At 39.6% G+C, this 17,536-nt stretch overlaps 1 protein-coding gene across 1 annotated transcript in view; it reads right to left on the reverse strand.

Moving 5' to 3' along the window:
- The window catches only part of mast1a (microtubule associated serine/threonine kinase 1a), an 82,044-nt gene extending 64,706 nt beyond the window's left edge, over positions 1 to 17,338 (reverse strand). The window contains exons 1-2 of the mRNA XM_026170685.2: positions 15,894 to 17,338; positions 108 to 139 (exon numbers count right to left, since the gene is read on the reverse strand). Of these exons, the coding sequence (XP_026026470.2) occupies positions 108 to 139; positions 15,894 to 15,932 (71 nt within the window). The 5' untranslated portion in view covers positions 15,933 to 17,338. The remainder of the gene's footprint in view (positions 1 to 107; positions 140 to 15,893) is intronic.
- Positions 17,339 to 17,536: the final 198 nt, after the last annotated feature.

Here is a 17,536-nt window from a genome sequence, read left to right on the forward strand (position 1 = left end):
AGAAACTCTCCAGGAAGTGTTCTGATGATGTCACACATGTGCACTACAGATGCTACTGAATAAAAAAAACATATTATTATGTAGGAGAAATGCAGAGGAAAACTTACCCACTACTTTTTCGGGGCAGAGGTAGATCCTTCTGGTGAGAAAGAGAAGGCAAGAGAGAAAAGGAAAAGTGGAGAAAAGGAAGGAGAGGGGGAGCAGACAAATGAGACTGGTTAGAGTTTTACACATCATGCAATCTGCAGGACTCATTTTTAAAAGGCAGAAAACTGTTACTATTAGTTATCTATTAGTGTGGTAATGAAATGTGAATTAGCATAACATCTCTTGTAATATCTCATTATACAGACTGTTACCAGCAGGAGTTTATGATTAATCTAACCACACTGATATAATTACTTATTAAAGACACACAATTACCAAATTTTCTGTCGTATTATCAATTTAATGTGGCATGAATTTTCCTTTTGTATCCCTTCACACATTTTGCACTGATGTTTTTAAAGTTTTGTTTGAAGCACAGTATAATTTCTCAGAAAACAGGACGAGCACGTTCAAATCAAGGTCAAAACTTAGACTGATCTTGAGTTACACAAAAAAATGTCGCAATATGCTGTTTTCTCTGCCTTAAGGCAATGTGAACATACACAGATTTTTATACCTTTATTTATGTGTAAGCACTCTGACTTTACATATAATGAAGCTTGGTATATAAATAAAATTGTCATTGTCCTTGCTTGTGTCCTCTTGTTTCAGGTGGGGATTAGACGTGCCTGTTTCAATGTGAAATGTTCTGGAACATACAGGAACCTGAATGAAAGCACACATTTTGTCCTAAAGTCTTTCAAAAAAATTTCATCATGGGTGTTACTAACAGATATTTGTCGAGTTACGAGCCACATTAGGTACACCTGTTTAAGCGCTTGTTAACACAAATACCTAAACAGCTATGTTTACATTGGGGCCATGAAGACATGCTCAAAACGACCTCCTGAAGATCAAATTGAATATCAGAACGAGCAGGGAAGATGTCAGTGGCTTTGAAAATGGTATGAAAGAATGGCTCTCAATCCAACAGAGCAGCCAACAAATCTGCAGAAACTGTTTGATGACATCAAAATCTCTGAGGGATACTTCCTGCACCTTTTTGAATCTATGCCATGAAGAATTAAGGAAGTTCTGAATGGTCCAGCCCAGTAATCCAGTAATGAAGAGGCTGATAAATGCAAATTTGACACAAGGGTAGAAAATAATTACCACAAAACTAGGATTAAAGTACATTTAATGTAAATCCCATGAGCCTTATACAGTATTTCTTGTACTGTGACTGTGCCCCCTAAGTATTAATCACATCCACATATTGCAGAAAAGGTTTATGAGATTTACTCCTGCAATTGATAGCAAAAGTTACATGTAACATAAATATTAACTACTGTAGGTAAAGGAAAGATTTTTCTTTCTTTTGCCCATCAGTTAAAAAAAAAAAAAATCCTATGTGCATCACAGCATACATCTGTCACCTGGTACCACCTCCTCATTTATCTGAACCATAATTGTTTAGCAATAACATATATATAAATGGTTAATCTTCCTAAAGTCGCAATCTGTGAATTTGCTCTTCCTTAGAGTTCACCACTAATGCTACTTGCTCACTACTTGCTTAGGTCTGCAATAGGCTAGTTTCCATTTATTCAAAACTAAATGTAATTTTGTATATGCAACATAAGCATATCATTTCTGAAATGACTATTTTGGTAGAAAAGGTTGCCGACCCCGGCACTACAGCCAAACCCCGAGCTGATTTTAAAATGCATAAAGTATAACACTGGCTTAAGTGTTTAGAGAAGGGATCCAGGGTATGTTCAATATGTCATCTTAATAAAAACACCCTAGATGAAAATTTTAAAAAAGAGCAATGTTTTAATTTACAGCTTGGCTTTAAGGTGATATTATATTGTTCATGTATCCTGTCAGTGAAAAGCAGTTTGACAAATAATCCCTCGTAAGTGCTTGGAGACCTTAGGGCTTCAGGAAACACCAGGTTGGAGGGAGACAAAATCAATTTAAAAATTGTTGCTGCTATATTTATGACACTGGGACACAACTGTAAGGACTCTGATGTGATTACGATCTACTGGGATGAATCTGTATGCTGCTTGTTACCCATCAAGTCCCAATTTAAAACCATTAAACATTCAGTTTAGCTAAGATCAGGTTACTGTCAATTTCTCTTGTCAGCCTGTCCCGTGTCGCTTATCAGGATATTTTCTACCTCTCAATGGCTTTGCTAAAAAGATAACATCTTTTCCCCCCCACTCGGCTTGTCACACACAGCCATGTCTGTGAATTCAAATGAATATAAGTGACTAGAGACGCTAGGGTCACATAAGTTGAGGGAAATAAGGTAATTATAAAGGACTGCGACTGGTTTTCACTGGTTTTGATTTGATCCTGAGAGTTCTGTCCCTCCGTCTCCCTCGTTGCCTTTGTTTAAGTAAACCAGCATTACAAAGTCAAACTGATGAAACGTGACTTGACAGCTGGAGCTTTTGTCTCCAGTCTCAAAACAAGCTGGCTACCCAAACCCGCCCAATTCCAACACCGTGGGCCATGAACACACTTGCAGTCCGTTGATAGAAAATTACATTACAATATTCAGTATTTAGCACGACAAGAATGGTCCATGTGTTAAGGTATAAAAGGTTTTAATACGCAGAACAGTTGATCCAGATGTTTAGAAACTGAAGTCAAAGGTAACTGGATGAAAGGACAGAAATCTTTTGTCTGCCTGAAGTCTTTGTCTCGCAGCCCTCGGCAGATGCTTCTTATCTGCCTTGGTGATGCTCTCACACTGCAACCACCTTTAGCTCTTGTCGATATCTTTAGCCCAGCTTTCAACAAGAAAAAATCAGACTGAGTTGAATAATTCTGGTTGCTTTGGCTGCGTGTTTTGATGCATGCGGCTGAATTTGAGCATACAGTTTGCTCCTGTATACCTCCTCATTCTTCTGTCAGCAGTGCAATCATACATAAAAAGCAGTGTGCCAGTTAAGCTGGCAGCCATAGGTGGCCCAGCCATAGCAGACCAGCCGTTATGTTTGATAGATGAGGTGGTGTGCTTTGGGTCATGAGCCATTTTTCTACATATTTTGTTCTTGTCACATCTTTTTTTCCATGAGTCCATAACTTTGTACAAGAGCTTCCACTTTCTTTCTGGATGTTTTCTGTATTGTTTTATAAGTTTCAATCTCATATAGGATTTGTTTTTTCTCACTGAATCATCTGATGATCAGTTCATTACATGATCATTATTATTTGCCTGCAGATTATTCTTAACTTCCTGCTGCCCTGCTCGTGTTTCTTGGTTAGACATTTTTTGCTTTTTTAGAATGATCCCAACTTTTGTTTTAGCCAATCAACTTACTATCTGTCTCACAGATTTAAGCTTGTGCATCCAATTATTTTTTAAGTCATTAAAGATGTATGCTGTACAATCATTCCACTCTGAAAGAAATCATTAAAAGACCAAAAATTACCAAAGTTAATCACTTTTTTTGCAGAGAATTACATTACAGGAAATCTACCACTCTCGTCGGTGGTATGGAGCAATGTTCTTCCTTGTTTTCAGTCTTTATAATAAGAGACACTTATCATATCCAAACTGAAGCTTCATACATGCTGAACAGACATGACGTCTTCACTGAACTCTTGCCAAGAAAGTGCTACTTGACAACTACTCATTACAACTTATATTCAATATTAAAATATGCAACTTTAATAATAGCATTTCAGGTAGAGCGGAGGGCAGACAGTTTTTATCTGGGAGTGACATCATCTATCATGGTCAGTTTTTTTCAGGGATGCTAATACGGTACATCATCAAGAGGAAGTGAGCTACGCCAGGGTGACTCAGAGAGCGCCCCACTGGAGTCTTGTGTGTGTGTGTGTGTGTGTGTGTGTGTGTGTGTGTGTGTGTGTGTGTGTGTGTGTGTGTGGATATGGGGCAGTAGGGATGGCTAATGGACCAAACCCCAACACCTGCTCCCTCTCACTGTCTTTTCAGTTGACAGCTACTGTATGTACTGCTTTCTTGTTACTGGCTATTACTAAGCGTATCACAGCAAGATATAGGCACAAGCCATTATTACTATTATTCTCTGAATTTTAGCTCTAATACAAGATTTTTCCACTGTTCAGTATTCACATGATTTAATATAAAAAAATGATAGTAATGTAAATCTGAAACACATTTGACGCAGTGTTGCACTGATTAATTGATCCATTATTTTAAAAAGATTATTGGTAATTATCTGAAAAATCCATTACTCTTCATAATTAAAAAGCCATTCATCAGAGATTTGAGATTATTTAATTCCAGAAAGTTTCTCCTTTGCTTTGAGTTCAGAGAAAAGAAGTTCTGACAATGACACAAACCTCGATGGACATTTTTCCTTTTTCTCTGGTGTTTTCTAGTTTAGACTAAAAAAGATTGTATAAATAAATATTAAATGTAATAATTGTAGATTTAAGCTACACATTAATATACAATAAAATTAATCAATAGCAGCAGTAGCCACAATCTCCTGACACACGTCAGACCTAAGCCAGAAGACAAAAAAAGGGCAATCCTTCATTAATCAATAAGGATTTCAATCTCATAAATAAATCACTGTGCATCCTTCACATGATGTAGCAAAGTGCTATTTCAGTCTCTAAAAGCCTGAATGAAAAGTTAATACATATTTTTGAATCTATGTGTACAAACAAGTGTTTTTGTTAATTTTTAGTAAATGAATTAATACAGAACAACAAAAAAACTGACAATTTGCTGATGTTCCTCGATTCCAGGTGTGTGCAAGTAAATGTAAAACCATTTTATACAAAGTTGTACCAAAAGTTAAATTTTGAGATTTTGAACTGATTGTAATGCCACAAAGAGGTCACATTACTAAACAATTATTACATTAATTTAAAAAAAACAAAAAACTGATCAGCTGATTTAAGAAAAACAGTTACTTGTTTGCTTCTGTTTATCTGACCTCTGTTTCATCTCCTTTATGGTATTTGCCTCCAGGCGCCGTCACTTTCATGCTTAAGAATGAATCATGTTCAAAATAAAATCACTTTTTATGACATTTCATGTATTTTATGCATTTCTTTTTCTAAAACAACTGACATCTTGGGCACATATGAAATGATTAAAGATCATCCTTTAGAAGATGCATAAGCAATACAGTGCTAGCATCACTGATGCTCATTATTAAAACTCATTCTCGGTCTTCACGGTTATACACTCACAAGCCACTTTGTTAGGTACATGTGTTAACACAAATATTTAATCAACCAGTCATATGATTTATGACCATTTGTGACCAGTCATATGGTCATACAGACACGGTCAAGACAACTTGCTGAAGTTCATCAAAACAGAACAAAAGGTGATTGAAGTGACTTTAAATGTAGCATCATTGTTGGTGCTAGATAGGGTGTGTAGAATATTTCAGAAACTTTTGATCTTGTAGGATTTTTCTACATAGTTATCTCTAATGTTTACAGAAAATGGACCAAAAGTTGAAAGCAGTTTTGACTGCTTCAAGCTGATAGAAAGCCAAAAGTAACTTGAATAAATACTCGTTATAACTCAGGTATGGAGAACAGCATATCTGAGCAGATGAGCTACAGCAGCAGAAGACCACACTGGATGTCATTTCTGTCAGCTAAGAACAGGAAACTGAGGCTACAGCTCACACAAGCTCACCAGTATTGGACAATAAAGAACTAGAAAAATGTTGCCAGGTCTGATGAGTCACAATTTCTGCTGCAATATTCAGATGGCCAATGTAAGAATTCCAAATCATTCCAATATGGACCAAAATCCAGCACCTTGTTAAATCTATGCCATGAAGATTTAAGGCAGTTCTGAAGACAAACTGAGGTCCGACCTGGAACTAGCAAGATGTACGTAATAAACTGACCAATGTGTTTATGGGACGTTTCATTATTAGCACCCATTTTCTGCCTTTGTGCTTATACTAATGCAAAAATGTGTCCATGTTCACACTGCAACAATTTAGAAGTGTGATCTCGGACACACATACAAATTCCAGTTCACATTCATGGCACCGCAGTTACATTACATAACAAGAAAGCCTCCATACAAATATTTAAACAAAAACATCAACTTTAAAAAAAGTTCTGATGTAACCTGCGTGTACTACAGAGATGCAAAAGCATTAGTTAAGCATTTTTTACAGCTTTAATTCAACATAGCCAGACTCATGGAAATCTGCACATACAAACAAACACCTCCCCGGCACATTTAATGTATTATGCACAGCTTCCGTGCGCCAAGTAACAGCCCATTAATCACATGCTCCTCGGTTGCTATGCTTTGCGAAGACAGGACAGTTCAACCCAGATTAAAATATTATGCAAGTTTGCCAAAGACGTTAAGGCAGGGTGTCAGATGTTTTTTCTTTGGCTTTTGCTTTTCAGTTAATATCTACCCAAGGACCAAGTGAAGGCCAAGTGCAAACCATAGAAAAGAAAAATGTTAATATGTTGCTCCTCTGGGCAGAGTCATGAGACTTCTGTTCTGTTTCCACTGCCAAAACTCAGAGCAGATTGGAAGGCAAATGTCACACAGTGTATTGTTCAGTTTAACAGTCTGCAAGTCTTCAGTTTTTTCTTAATAGCCTTCAATTCAGAGCTCTTGACACTAGGGTCTGAAATAATGTAGCATCTCGATGAAATGTGCAGATTTTGAAACCTGAAGAGCTGGTATCTTTTTCTTACTTCATGTATTTCGGGAATTAAGCCTGGCAAAAACTTTATTTCTTTAAAGGTTTCTGGCATGGGAATTCTAGCTCTGCAAAAAGTAGTTCAAATATTTGAAAGTATTCCCAAATATATTGTGGCCTAGATTTGTTGCTTTGATGTACACTTTGCTCTCCCAGTGCAAAACCTACCCTTTTCTGAATAATACTGACATCAGAAGGACGTGTTGAGGCAGAACAAAGAAGTGGGCATGGCAATGAGTGACAGGACTTGGCAAACAGAGCTGGATCTTCTGCAGTGATCACACTCTTATCCCTCGTGCTTAGCATATTGGAAATGGGCACACTGCCCAGAACAAAATATTGGACAAATTATGCGTGTGTGTGTGTGTGTGTGTGTGTGTGTGTGTAAGTGGCTTACTCCATACTCCTACATGAGAGCGGGATGAGACACACAGCATGATTTGTGTTTGTTTGTGTGTGCGTGAGTGTTTGACCATATGGGTTAAGTGTAAGTATATTGTACTCCACACACGTACAATTGCTCGGACAATATGATAACCTTCTCTTCAGATGAAAACAACTCATATGACTGATACACTTTCTCCCACAGCAGAGACTACGGTTACAGTTGAATAAAATGGATGGAAAGGTGCCTAAACTCAGGGTGTTAGTCATGATTGCTGGTGATCTACTTTCTATTATTGTGTGTTTACTAATGAGCAACTGCTTCTGTTGCATGACAGCATGACTTTGTGTAACTGATATAAAGTCTTTGGAGCACTACAGTCTGTAATTGTCATTTAACATGATATCAAATTCACATGAAAAGTGTAAGTCAGTCTAAAGCTGTTGTCTTTTTTTTTTTTTTTTTTTTTGCCTGTCCCGTTTGGCTCTTTTGCCATCAGAATTGTTGTCTAAAGGCAAAGAAAGATGCCCAACGGATTTACTTTACCAAATTGACCATCCCAGCCTTGCCGTAATGGTCCATTTGATTCACCTTTTATTGTTTATTTTATTTTCACTTACTGAATACGGGACAGACTTGACTGGGGGAAAGAAGGGGAGAAAGAAAGAGGGAAAGAGAAACAGCTGAGAAGAGGGATGGGGGGAAGGGCAAAAGACAAAAACCAACAGAATGGGCAGAAGAAAGAAAAAAAAAAAAGAAGAAGAAAAAAAATGCATATATCAATCACCTGGGTCACCTGCTAAGAAAGAAAAAAGAAAACAAGCAGAAGAGAACAAGAGTAATAGAATAAACAACATCACAATAATATATGGGAATATGACAGTAAATACTAAACATAAGATCAACAGAACACAGTGTGCTTTGAGGTAGGAGCCAAAAAGGGTGTAGTTTGTGGGTGTGATCACCCGTGTGTACACCTGTGAGCATGGACGCGCCTGAACAACTACAGGCCGATCTCAAATCTCCCGTTTTTAAGTAAGATCATTGAAAAAGCAGTTTCTCAACAGCTCAGTTACTTCTTAAAACAGAATAATTACTACGATGCCTTCCAGTCAGGTTTTAGACAGAACCACAGCACTGAAACCGCTCTGACCAAAGTGTTTAATGACATATGTCTGAATACAGACAGTGGAAAAATGTCAGTCCTAGTTTTACTGGATCTCAGTGCAGCATTTGATACAGTTGACCACAACATATTACTCAAACGACTGGAGAACTGGACAGGTCTTTCAGGAACTGTACTAAACTGGTTCAAAACATACGTAGAAAACAGGAAATACTTTGTATCAATAGGTAACTTCACATCTGAGCAGACAAGTATCACATGTGGAGTTCCCCAAGGTTCCATCTTGGGACCCCTTCTGTTTAACATCTACATGCTCCCACTGGCACAGATTATAAACAACAACAAAATAAACTATCACAGCTATGCAGATGACACACAAATATATATCACAATGTCACCAGGAGACCGAGGCCCTGTACAGGCTCTTGGTAAATGCATTGAGGAAATCAATGACTGGTTGTGCCACAATTTTCTCCAGCTAAACAAAAACAAAACTGAGGTAATAGTCTTTGGCGCCAAAGAAAAACGATTACAGGTCACCAGAGAACTTCAATCTATACATCTAAAAACCACAAACCAGGCGAGAAATTTGGGTGTAGTGATGGATGCAGACCTAAACTTAGAAAAACACATTAAGACAATAACAAAGTCAGCTTACTATCACCTCAAGAATATATCAAGGATAAAAGATCTGATGTCTCAACAGGACCTGGAAAAACTAGTCCATGCATTCATCTTTAGTAGGCTTGATTACTGTAACAGCATCTTTACAGGTCTACCTAAAAAATCAGTCAGACAACTACAGCTCATTCAGAACTCTGCTGCTCGAGTCCTCACTAAGACCAAAAAAGTGGACCACATCAGTCCAGCTCTGAGGTCCTTACACTGGCTGCCTGTCCGTCAGAGGATAGACTTTAAAGTTCTGATGCTGGCCTATAAAGCTCTGAATGGTTTAGGACCAAAATACATCAATGACCTCCTGACCCAGTATGAACCATCCAGATCCCTCAGGTCATCTGGATCCGGTCTTTTATCAGTTCCCAGAGTCAGAACCAGACACGGAGAAGCTGCATTCAGCTTTTATGCTCCTTATATCTGGAACAAACTCCCAGAAAGCCTCAGATCAGCTGAAACACTCAGTTTATTTAAATCCAGGTTGAAGACTCACCTGTTCTCAGCTGCATTTGAATAAAGCACCAAATCCACACTTTAAGCTTAAATTTCAAAACTTACATTTAACTACTGATTTTATCTACTGTTCTGATTTTATCTGTTTTGATTTTATATACTGTTTTGTTTGTTTGTTTGTTTGTTTGTTAATTTGTTAGTTAGTTTATTTGCTTGTTTTAATCAATTTTAAATCATGCTTTTTATTTGTTCTTGTTTCTAATGTCTCTGTAAAGCACTTTGAATCACCTTGTTGTTGAATTGTGCTATACAAATAAACTTGCCTTGCCTTGCCTTGCCTTGTTTTTTTAAAAGGTTCCTTCATGTAATGATCTGCTAGAGGGTGTGGGGGGGCCACAGCCCCGTCCTCCAGGGCATGAAGCAGGTGTGGAGGAGATCAAAACTCCAGACATCCAGAGGCCCCCAGAACACAAGAGACCAAGAAAGACCAACAGAGGGGCAGCCGCGCCACTGTCCCAGAAAGAGCTGAGGAGAGTCCCAGATGAGGGCTCACTCAGCAGCCGCGGAGCAGAAGCCAGGGGGAGTTGCAGTGACGCGCCCGTGAGCTCCGCCGGCAGCCAGCCGTGCCTGACTGACCGAGCCCCAGGCCGAGAGGCCGGGGGCACCCCACCTCCGAAGTGGCCCGAGCGAGCCCCAGGCTCCAGGCCCCGATAAGCGGCCGCCAAGGAGTGAGCTGGTGTGTACCTGGACGCCCATCCCCGGACACAAAGAACCACCAACGCACCGATGTCTGAGGGAGTCCGCCACTGGCAGGGGAAGTGGTGGTGGGGGGAGATAGGCCTCCAAACCTTGGAGGGCCTGAGATGTCCCCAGAGAGGTGGCGCCTGATACCCAACCTGACATATAGACACAGAAATACAGGCACACACAGACACAAACATCCATTCCCACCCTCATGCTCTCATATGCACTTACTCCACACTCAACCAACGTGGAGACAGACATAAAGAGACGCTGTACACACGATCACACTCCCCAAGCGTACTCTACAAACCGGGTCTAGGTACCCTTGCTCCTGGAGGGGGGAACTGCACCCAGACCCAGGTGGTGTTACCCTTTTCCCTGCGGTGGGGGGAGGCAGACCGCCCCGACTCCGCAGCAGCAGGGAGGCCCAACACTCCAGACCGCAGTCGGACGGCCAACTCCTCCTCCTAGCCCCCCCGCTCCAGCAGGCCGCAGAGAATGGGGGTGAGAGAAGACTCCAAACCTCCCTCCACCCGCTCATTGTAGTGTTGATGCATGTGTGTTCTAAGGTGCATTTAAAACCCAGGAGGGCATGGAGCTACCTGCCAGAGAGCAGCAGGTAAGCGCATGGTCCCTCCTGCTAGCCCTCAATGTCTACGTGTATTCAAAATTGAGAGGTGGGCAACGACGCCAGGGGTGAGGTGTACACCCTGATGGTAATTTGGATTCCGTGTTTCGTGCCTAAAGCTGTTGTCGCATGTCCAAAGATCACAGAAAGGACCAACAGGAGATATGGGGGAAAAAACATAAACCAAAACTTTAGATCAAAACATCTACTGAACGTCAATGTTTTACAGCGATTTATTTCTCTGTGTGACATCATAATGATGTGGCAGCTGGACAACTGCAGAATGAAAATGATACAGTCAGAAGGAAGGATAGGTGGATAAAACACGTGACGCAGATGAAGTGGTATAAAACACTACTGTGGATCCAGTGGAGATAAATGACTACTAAACTATAGATGACAGCAGGTTTAGCCAATCAGCAAACTACTGACCAGGAAAATTCACATGCTTATATGTTTAATCTATTAGCTAAATATGTCTGGCGTGCCAGCCACAGAAGAGTCAAGCATACACACTCCATCTACTGGGCATATATTTTCATCAATATCCACCCATTATGCACATAAACTGGTGTTGAAATTGCAGCACACGAGTGTCAAAGATACATCTCGATGTCCCAGCCACAGATTTCTGTTGGCACACCTCTCAATGCTGCCTTGTTTTCTGTCCAACGAGCCCTCCAAATTAAAAGATAAAATTTGCCCATGCTCTCCAGAACAAGAAAAAAATCTGATGCACCTATTGATATGAAAGCATCAGTTTTGTGGCCCTTCAGAAATAAATATACAATTTCATGGGTTTGAGTTTAAATGATGACTTTGTGAAGGTAAAGCAATCATTAACAAATAACTAGTTAGCTAATATTTATGATCATTTATAAAGGAAATCATCTTTGGTTGGAAAACTGTCCTGAGTTCTGATGTTTTTGGATCTCCTGTTATTACAGACTTCGCTGTCACTCCGTCATAACATCACCTCACTTCCTCCTTTGGCACCACCATAATTACGACAGGCCATGTATAATTGATGTATATTTAATACATGTTTTCAATAATACATCTAACTTCTGTTTCAGCGTCGCTGGTACTAGGATGAAAAGCAGAAAATATTTTCCACCTCATAGTACAATGCAATCATTTTTTTCATTTAGCTCCTTATTGAATCATATTAAGATTTACATTTTTTGAAGCCTTTACTTTTTTTGTATATTCTGTTATTTTCAGTTTTACCAAGCTTTTTCTTTAGTTTTATTTTTTAACCTTTCTTACCTATTTTGGTCTGTAACATTGCATTTATTTTATTGATATAAGCTGTTTGGGATATTGTAACACAGTATTTTACCTATTTTTAGGATTAATAAAGTATTTCTTATCTCTGAAAGTTTTGATATACAGTGGACCTCATGGCTGGACATGTGTAAGTGTTTGGAATGGGGCATTCAGGAGGTCTAGCAGCCCTTTTCCACTAGTACCTACTCAGCGCGACTCGTAGTACCTGGCACCAGGTACTTTTGTTAAAGTCCCATGTTTTACCTTGTATCTTCTGTTTATGCTTTATTGATTCGAAAATAAACTGTTGAATGCCAAAGATTTAGTGATACATCCTGACATTTCAGATCTTAATCCCCTGGCATCAAATCTTAAACATCAGAAAATCTTGTTATCTTTGCTTCCTTTCTTAAATTTGACTCACAAATTAAATCAAGCGTTAAAGTCTTTCATTTAAAAAAAGAAGAAGTTATTTCTTTCTATCAATGATCCTGAGGAAGTCATTCATGCTTTTATTACATCTAGACTAGAATGCTGCAATTCCTCATCTGTTGGACTGAGCAAAACCTGATATCATGAATGCAGCCGGTTCAAAATGCTGCTGTTAGACTCTTGACTGCTACATGGAAGTGGAATCATATTCCAGTCATTCTTAAATCATTGCACTGGCATCCTGTGACGTACAGGATCAATTTCAAAATGTTGCTTCTCACATGTAAGTGCTTTTGTGGGCTTGCTCCAGTTTCCAGCTTTACAATGCTTTGTTCTATGACGCTCACTTAGTTGACTTCTTGTAATTTCAAATTCCCGATAAGGTTGTGCAGGTGATCAGGCATTCTCAGTCAAAGCTCCAAAACTCCCTGGAATCATCTTGTTTCTCAGGTTAAGTCATCTTCCTCGGCAACTGAAAACAAACATCTTCTCATTAGCTTTCTCATCTTCAGACTATTGCTTAATTTTTCCTAATTCCTCTTTTTTACTATTCGTATTTTATTATTTTTATTATTATTTACTCTATTTTTCTTTATTGTTCTTAAATCATTAATATTATTCCTATGATAGTTTTGATGCTGTGCAGCACGTCTCTGTCTGTTGTGCCTAAATGTTCTATATAACATATATATATAATATTGACTTGAAACATTATTAGATGACCTAAAACATTATTGCACATTTATGTGTTTCAGCTACCTGTTTCACCCCAAATTAGTTCAGTGTCCACATTCATAGTTGACCAGTGAAGTAGTCATCAGTGCTAAACACAAACATGTCATCAGTATATACACTCAGTCCTTTTCCTCCCTCCTCCATCCCTCTGGTATGAAAGCAGATCTAGGCAGTAAAGGGATCCAGATATTGTAACAAGCACTTAAATGGGGTCTAGTATAGCCCACAGCTGCTGCCTTCTTCTAATCTATGCTGCCGCCACCCTTCCTCCTCCTCCTCCCAGCCTCGAGCCCTTTCAGGCCATCCTGCTGCTGGTGGTTGGTCTTCCTCCCTCAGGGCACACAGGGCTGTTAGGCCACCATTAGTCCTACTAATGGGCCTGACAAATGCACCACATCCTCAGCATTTAGACCTCCTCTGTCTGAGATATGGATATCGACCACTTCTCAATGGAACTGGAGAGTATAGGGCCAGAGGGTGGGAGTCGATTTTGTATGTACATATACAGAATTTGTGTGTTATGCACGCACACACAAAAACTAACCGTTGGCTTCAAGACATGTCTTCACCTTAAAATTCATTGGTTTATGCTACCTTAGGGGAACTTCATGATCCTATAAGGAAATCTAGTCTCCATAACGATTTGTGGAGACATGATTTTTAAATCAAAATAATCTGTAAAAACTAGAAAACACACCTACACATTAAACACCACATGACTAAAAAGTACACGAACCAAGTACCTGTGTCTTTCTATGTGGTTATGTGTTCCTGATTACCATTACAGTCCAATTTACAGAGTGTGCGAGTGTGTCTCTGTCTCGTTGTGTATTTGCATGTGCATAACATTAATGTGCACATCAGATTGCCTCTTGTCCCCTGCCAGTTTACCCGCTCTCTGTTTCTATTGACAGTGTTGAGATCCATGGCTGAAATTCCGATATGATTAACTTCTGAAGAAATAATTCAGTACTAAGGACTTCTCAGTGTTTCATTCACACACTGAAATCTGCCAAACCATCATTATAGCATAGAGCAGTCATTGAGGTGAACTAAATTCTACTCTAACAAGCTCTGGTACTCATTTGCGGAGAGGAATATCTATATTACATATCTGATCCAGATCTCTTTACTTCTTTGATGTACAAGATCAGTCTCCTGGTGTGAAGAGTTAAGAAGGTGCAAGAAACAACTCTAACACATAGGGATTCATCAGAGAAGCCCATTCAGAGCAGAGCTGAAAGAATAACACCTGTTTAATAAGGAAAGACACCGTCAAGATTTACTACTTTTTATACTACACGTAACCGGTGAAGGCTGGTAACCTGCGATTGCCATGTTTCAGTATATTTTAACATGGTGTCTAATCTTTCAGTCTAAAAATACAGTGTACACATAAGTTCAGAGTAAAAACAACTTACTTGCAGCAAAATGCAAAATTGAAGCAACTATTTTAATGATCAAAATTTGACGTAAAACTCACAAACTTTTATGGTTTCAGGTCAGTCCAGGTTAGTCATTTGATACTGAAACAAACAAATCAAGCTCTCTCAATAGAGATTAATGTTGGATGTAATTTCATTATTTTCTTCTGTTTTATAGACTGAGCAGTCAAACTAGACGGTAATCAGCATAAATCATTTAGATGGAGGAAAAGCTGATGGGAGTTCAGCTTTAATAAAAGGCGACACTCTGGTAAATAACAACCTGTTAATCACGCACAAATGCATTTCGGGAAGTACACAAACATTACTGCTTCCTGCACTTTTATCAAATGCCTGGTCTTAATGTCAACACAGAGTTCAAGAAGTGCAGCTCAACAATGGCAGGGATGGCTGTGATACCCACAGACTGCCTTGTTTTCCTCCTGACCTTACAGTGGGGACACAGGCAAACTACAATCTAGGGAATAGCATTGCAGGAAATTGTTTACATCTATTATTTTTTTCTATTATTATTACTATTTATAAGTGATGGGAACTCTTCTACAGAAGGATATTTTTGGTAGAGTTTTCAGCAAACTAATCTTACTGTAAATTAATTTAAAAGGCAGCTCAGACAGACTAGCAAACAGTGGCACTAATGGTGAGCTTTGCCTGTCTCACTTGATTAGTTTCACTTCCAAAACATTTGACATCACAAGTAGTTTGTTAAATTGCAATGCAGAGGGGTCCCTGCATATCTAATTAGGATTTTACAGTGTTGGTACTCACATAGAACTATGCAAGTTAAGTGGAATATGGAGTTATCTGAATCTTTTTCTGTATAATGGAGTAAGACAAGAGGGAATATTGTCTCCTGTTCTATTCGATCTGTATCTTAATCATCTTTCTGTCACGTTAAATGACTGTAAGACTGGTTGTATGCTGGGTAATCTTCTTGTTAATCATTTAATGTAAGATGCTGATCTTATAACTGTAATTTGTACATCCAATGATATCTACAAAAACTACTTAAACTGCATCGAATTTAGAGGAATGCGTGTTACACGAATCTATCTTACATCTACAAATCACCACCATGCAGCAGCTTCTGGCCAAAGAAATCTTCCATACTTTCATGAAAACACTTTCTGTTATTATGAAATGACGGCATTTTATCCAAGTAATGACTGCGTTTGCGTAACACCCCAAAAGTTCTCACCTGCAGCCTCCGTCTTCGGATGATCCCTGAATCATCCATAGCGCGTGTCAGAGGGGATGTCACACCTGTCGGTTGGTCTCGTGGCCCCCTGGTCTCCAGGTGACGGGGCGAGAAGAGGGTCCACTCTCGCGTGGCTTTCAGCGAGCCAGCAAGACGTGATAATTGAACGCTAATAAGCCGAAATACCCGACGGAGTGTCGGTAGGTGTCAACATCACTTTTCAGAGAAAAGCAGATGATGTTCCGGAGATTAGGTGGCCCTGTTAAGGTCAGTATGAGAAATACCACAAATCCTATATATAAATACGCATATATAAACGTTTACCGTCACGTGCTACAAGGAAAAAACTACACCGGGGTTTGACCAAAATATAAAAAGTGCCGCTCCTGTGCTCGACCGCAGCCGACATCCCATGCTGGCTGAGACTGACAGAGAGTACTGACTAGGCTCCTCTGCGAAGTGCTGAATAAGCAAGAGGCTTCACGGTGGGATCAGCTTGCTCTGCATGAACTTAAGTCCAGCTGGGAGATAGAGAAGAACCCCTCACACCGAGGCTTATCGAGGCGAAGATAAAACAAAGTTTGCGCACATCTTCACTCCCGAACAGCCGGTGATCCACGGCCAAAGACAAAAAACATTTTCACTAAAATTAAATTAGATCACCATTTTAGATGCTTCTGTCGCGATGATGCTCCGTTGGTTTAAAAACCCAGTAAAGAAGTCCTCAAGCAGCCAAGCCACATACATCTATGTGCTGCGTGCATGTACACAGAGTTCACTGCATGCATTCTGCACATCACTACCACAGATCTCGATCTTATCACACATCCACGTCAGGGAATATGTGCATTTAAAAAAAAGAAAAAAAGGAAAAAGGGGGGAAAGGCACGATGAATGAGAAGCGCCTCTACCCGTCCATCTGGTGAAACATGCAAACACAGCGGCATCGAAAGCAGGTTGATCGCTTCTCGTTTTCGTCCCCTGGGACACGGATTTGTCCGTCTTCGGGTATTCGATGTGTTTAGTCTGTTCTTCTTGGGTGTAGCACCGCTTTTCCTGTGAAGAAATGATCTGTGTTTGCTTCACAGTCTTTGCTCCATCCTCGGCTCCAGCCACCCACTTCCTACTACCAAGCGACGTTTAACCCCTCAGCGACCGGAGACGGTGAGAAAGACTAGCTGTACCGGCTGAGATGTGCGATTTTCTGTTCCTTATTCTGATAATAGCAGGAGTTTCAGGTAGGAACTGAGCAGGAGGAAAGTGGAGACACGATTTCTTTTAAAGATGCTTGTAGAGTGAAGCTGGGGGACATAGTGTACCTGTTTCTTCATTTACTGGCCCCTGGTGTTGTTCTATAAATAGCTGTAGAATATTTTTATGTACTGAAGAACTCATTGAGTGCTCAACCTGTTATTTCAACTCTTACATATATATTAAAAGTATTAAACTAAATGCAGTCGTTTTGGTAGAGGAGTTTATTTTTGTATATCTCAATTACCAGCTCCTATTTAGCACCATAACTGGCAAAGGATCACTAAATGAAAGTAAATCTGAAAAAAAAAAACAACCTTCCACCTGAGCTGTTTTCTTTTATTTTACAATAACTACAATAATTTCATGGGTCATGTCATTTCTTCCTGTTA

This window comes from Astatotilapia calliptera, chromosome 6 (genome assembly GCF_964374335.1).
Source record: "Astatotilapia calliptera chromosome 6, fAstCal68.1, whole genome shotgun sequence".
Taxonomy (NCBI): domain Eukaryota; kingdom Metazoa; phylum Chordata; class Actinopteri; order Cichliformes; family Cichlidae; genus Astatotilapia; species Astatotilapia calliptera.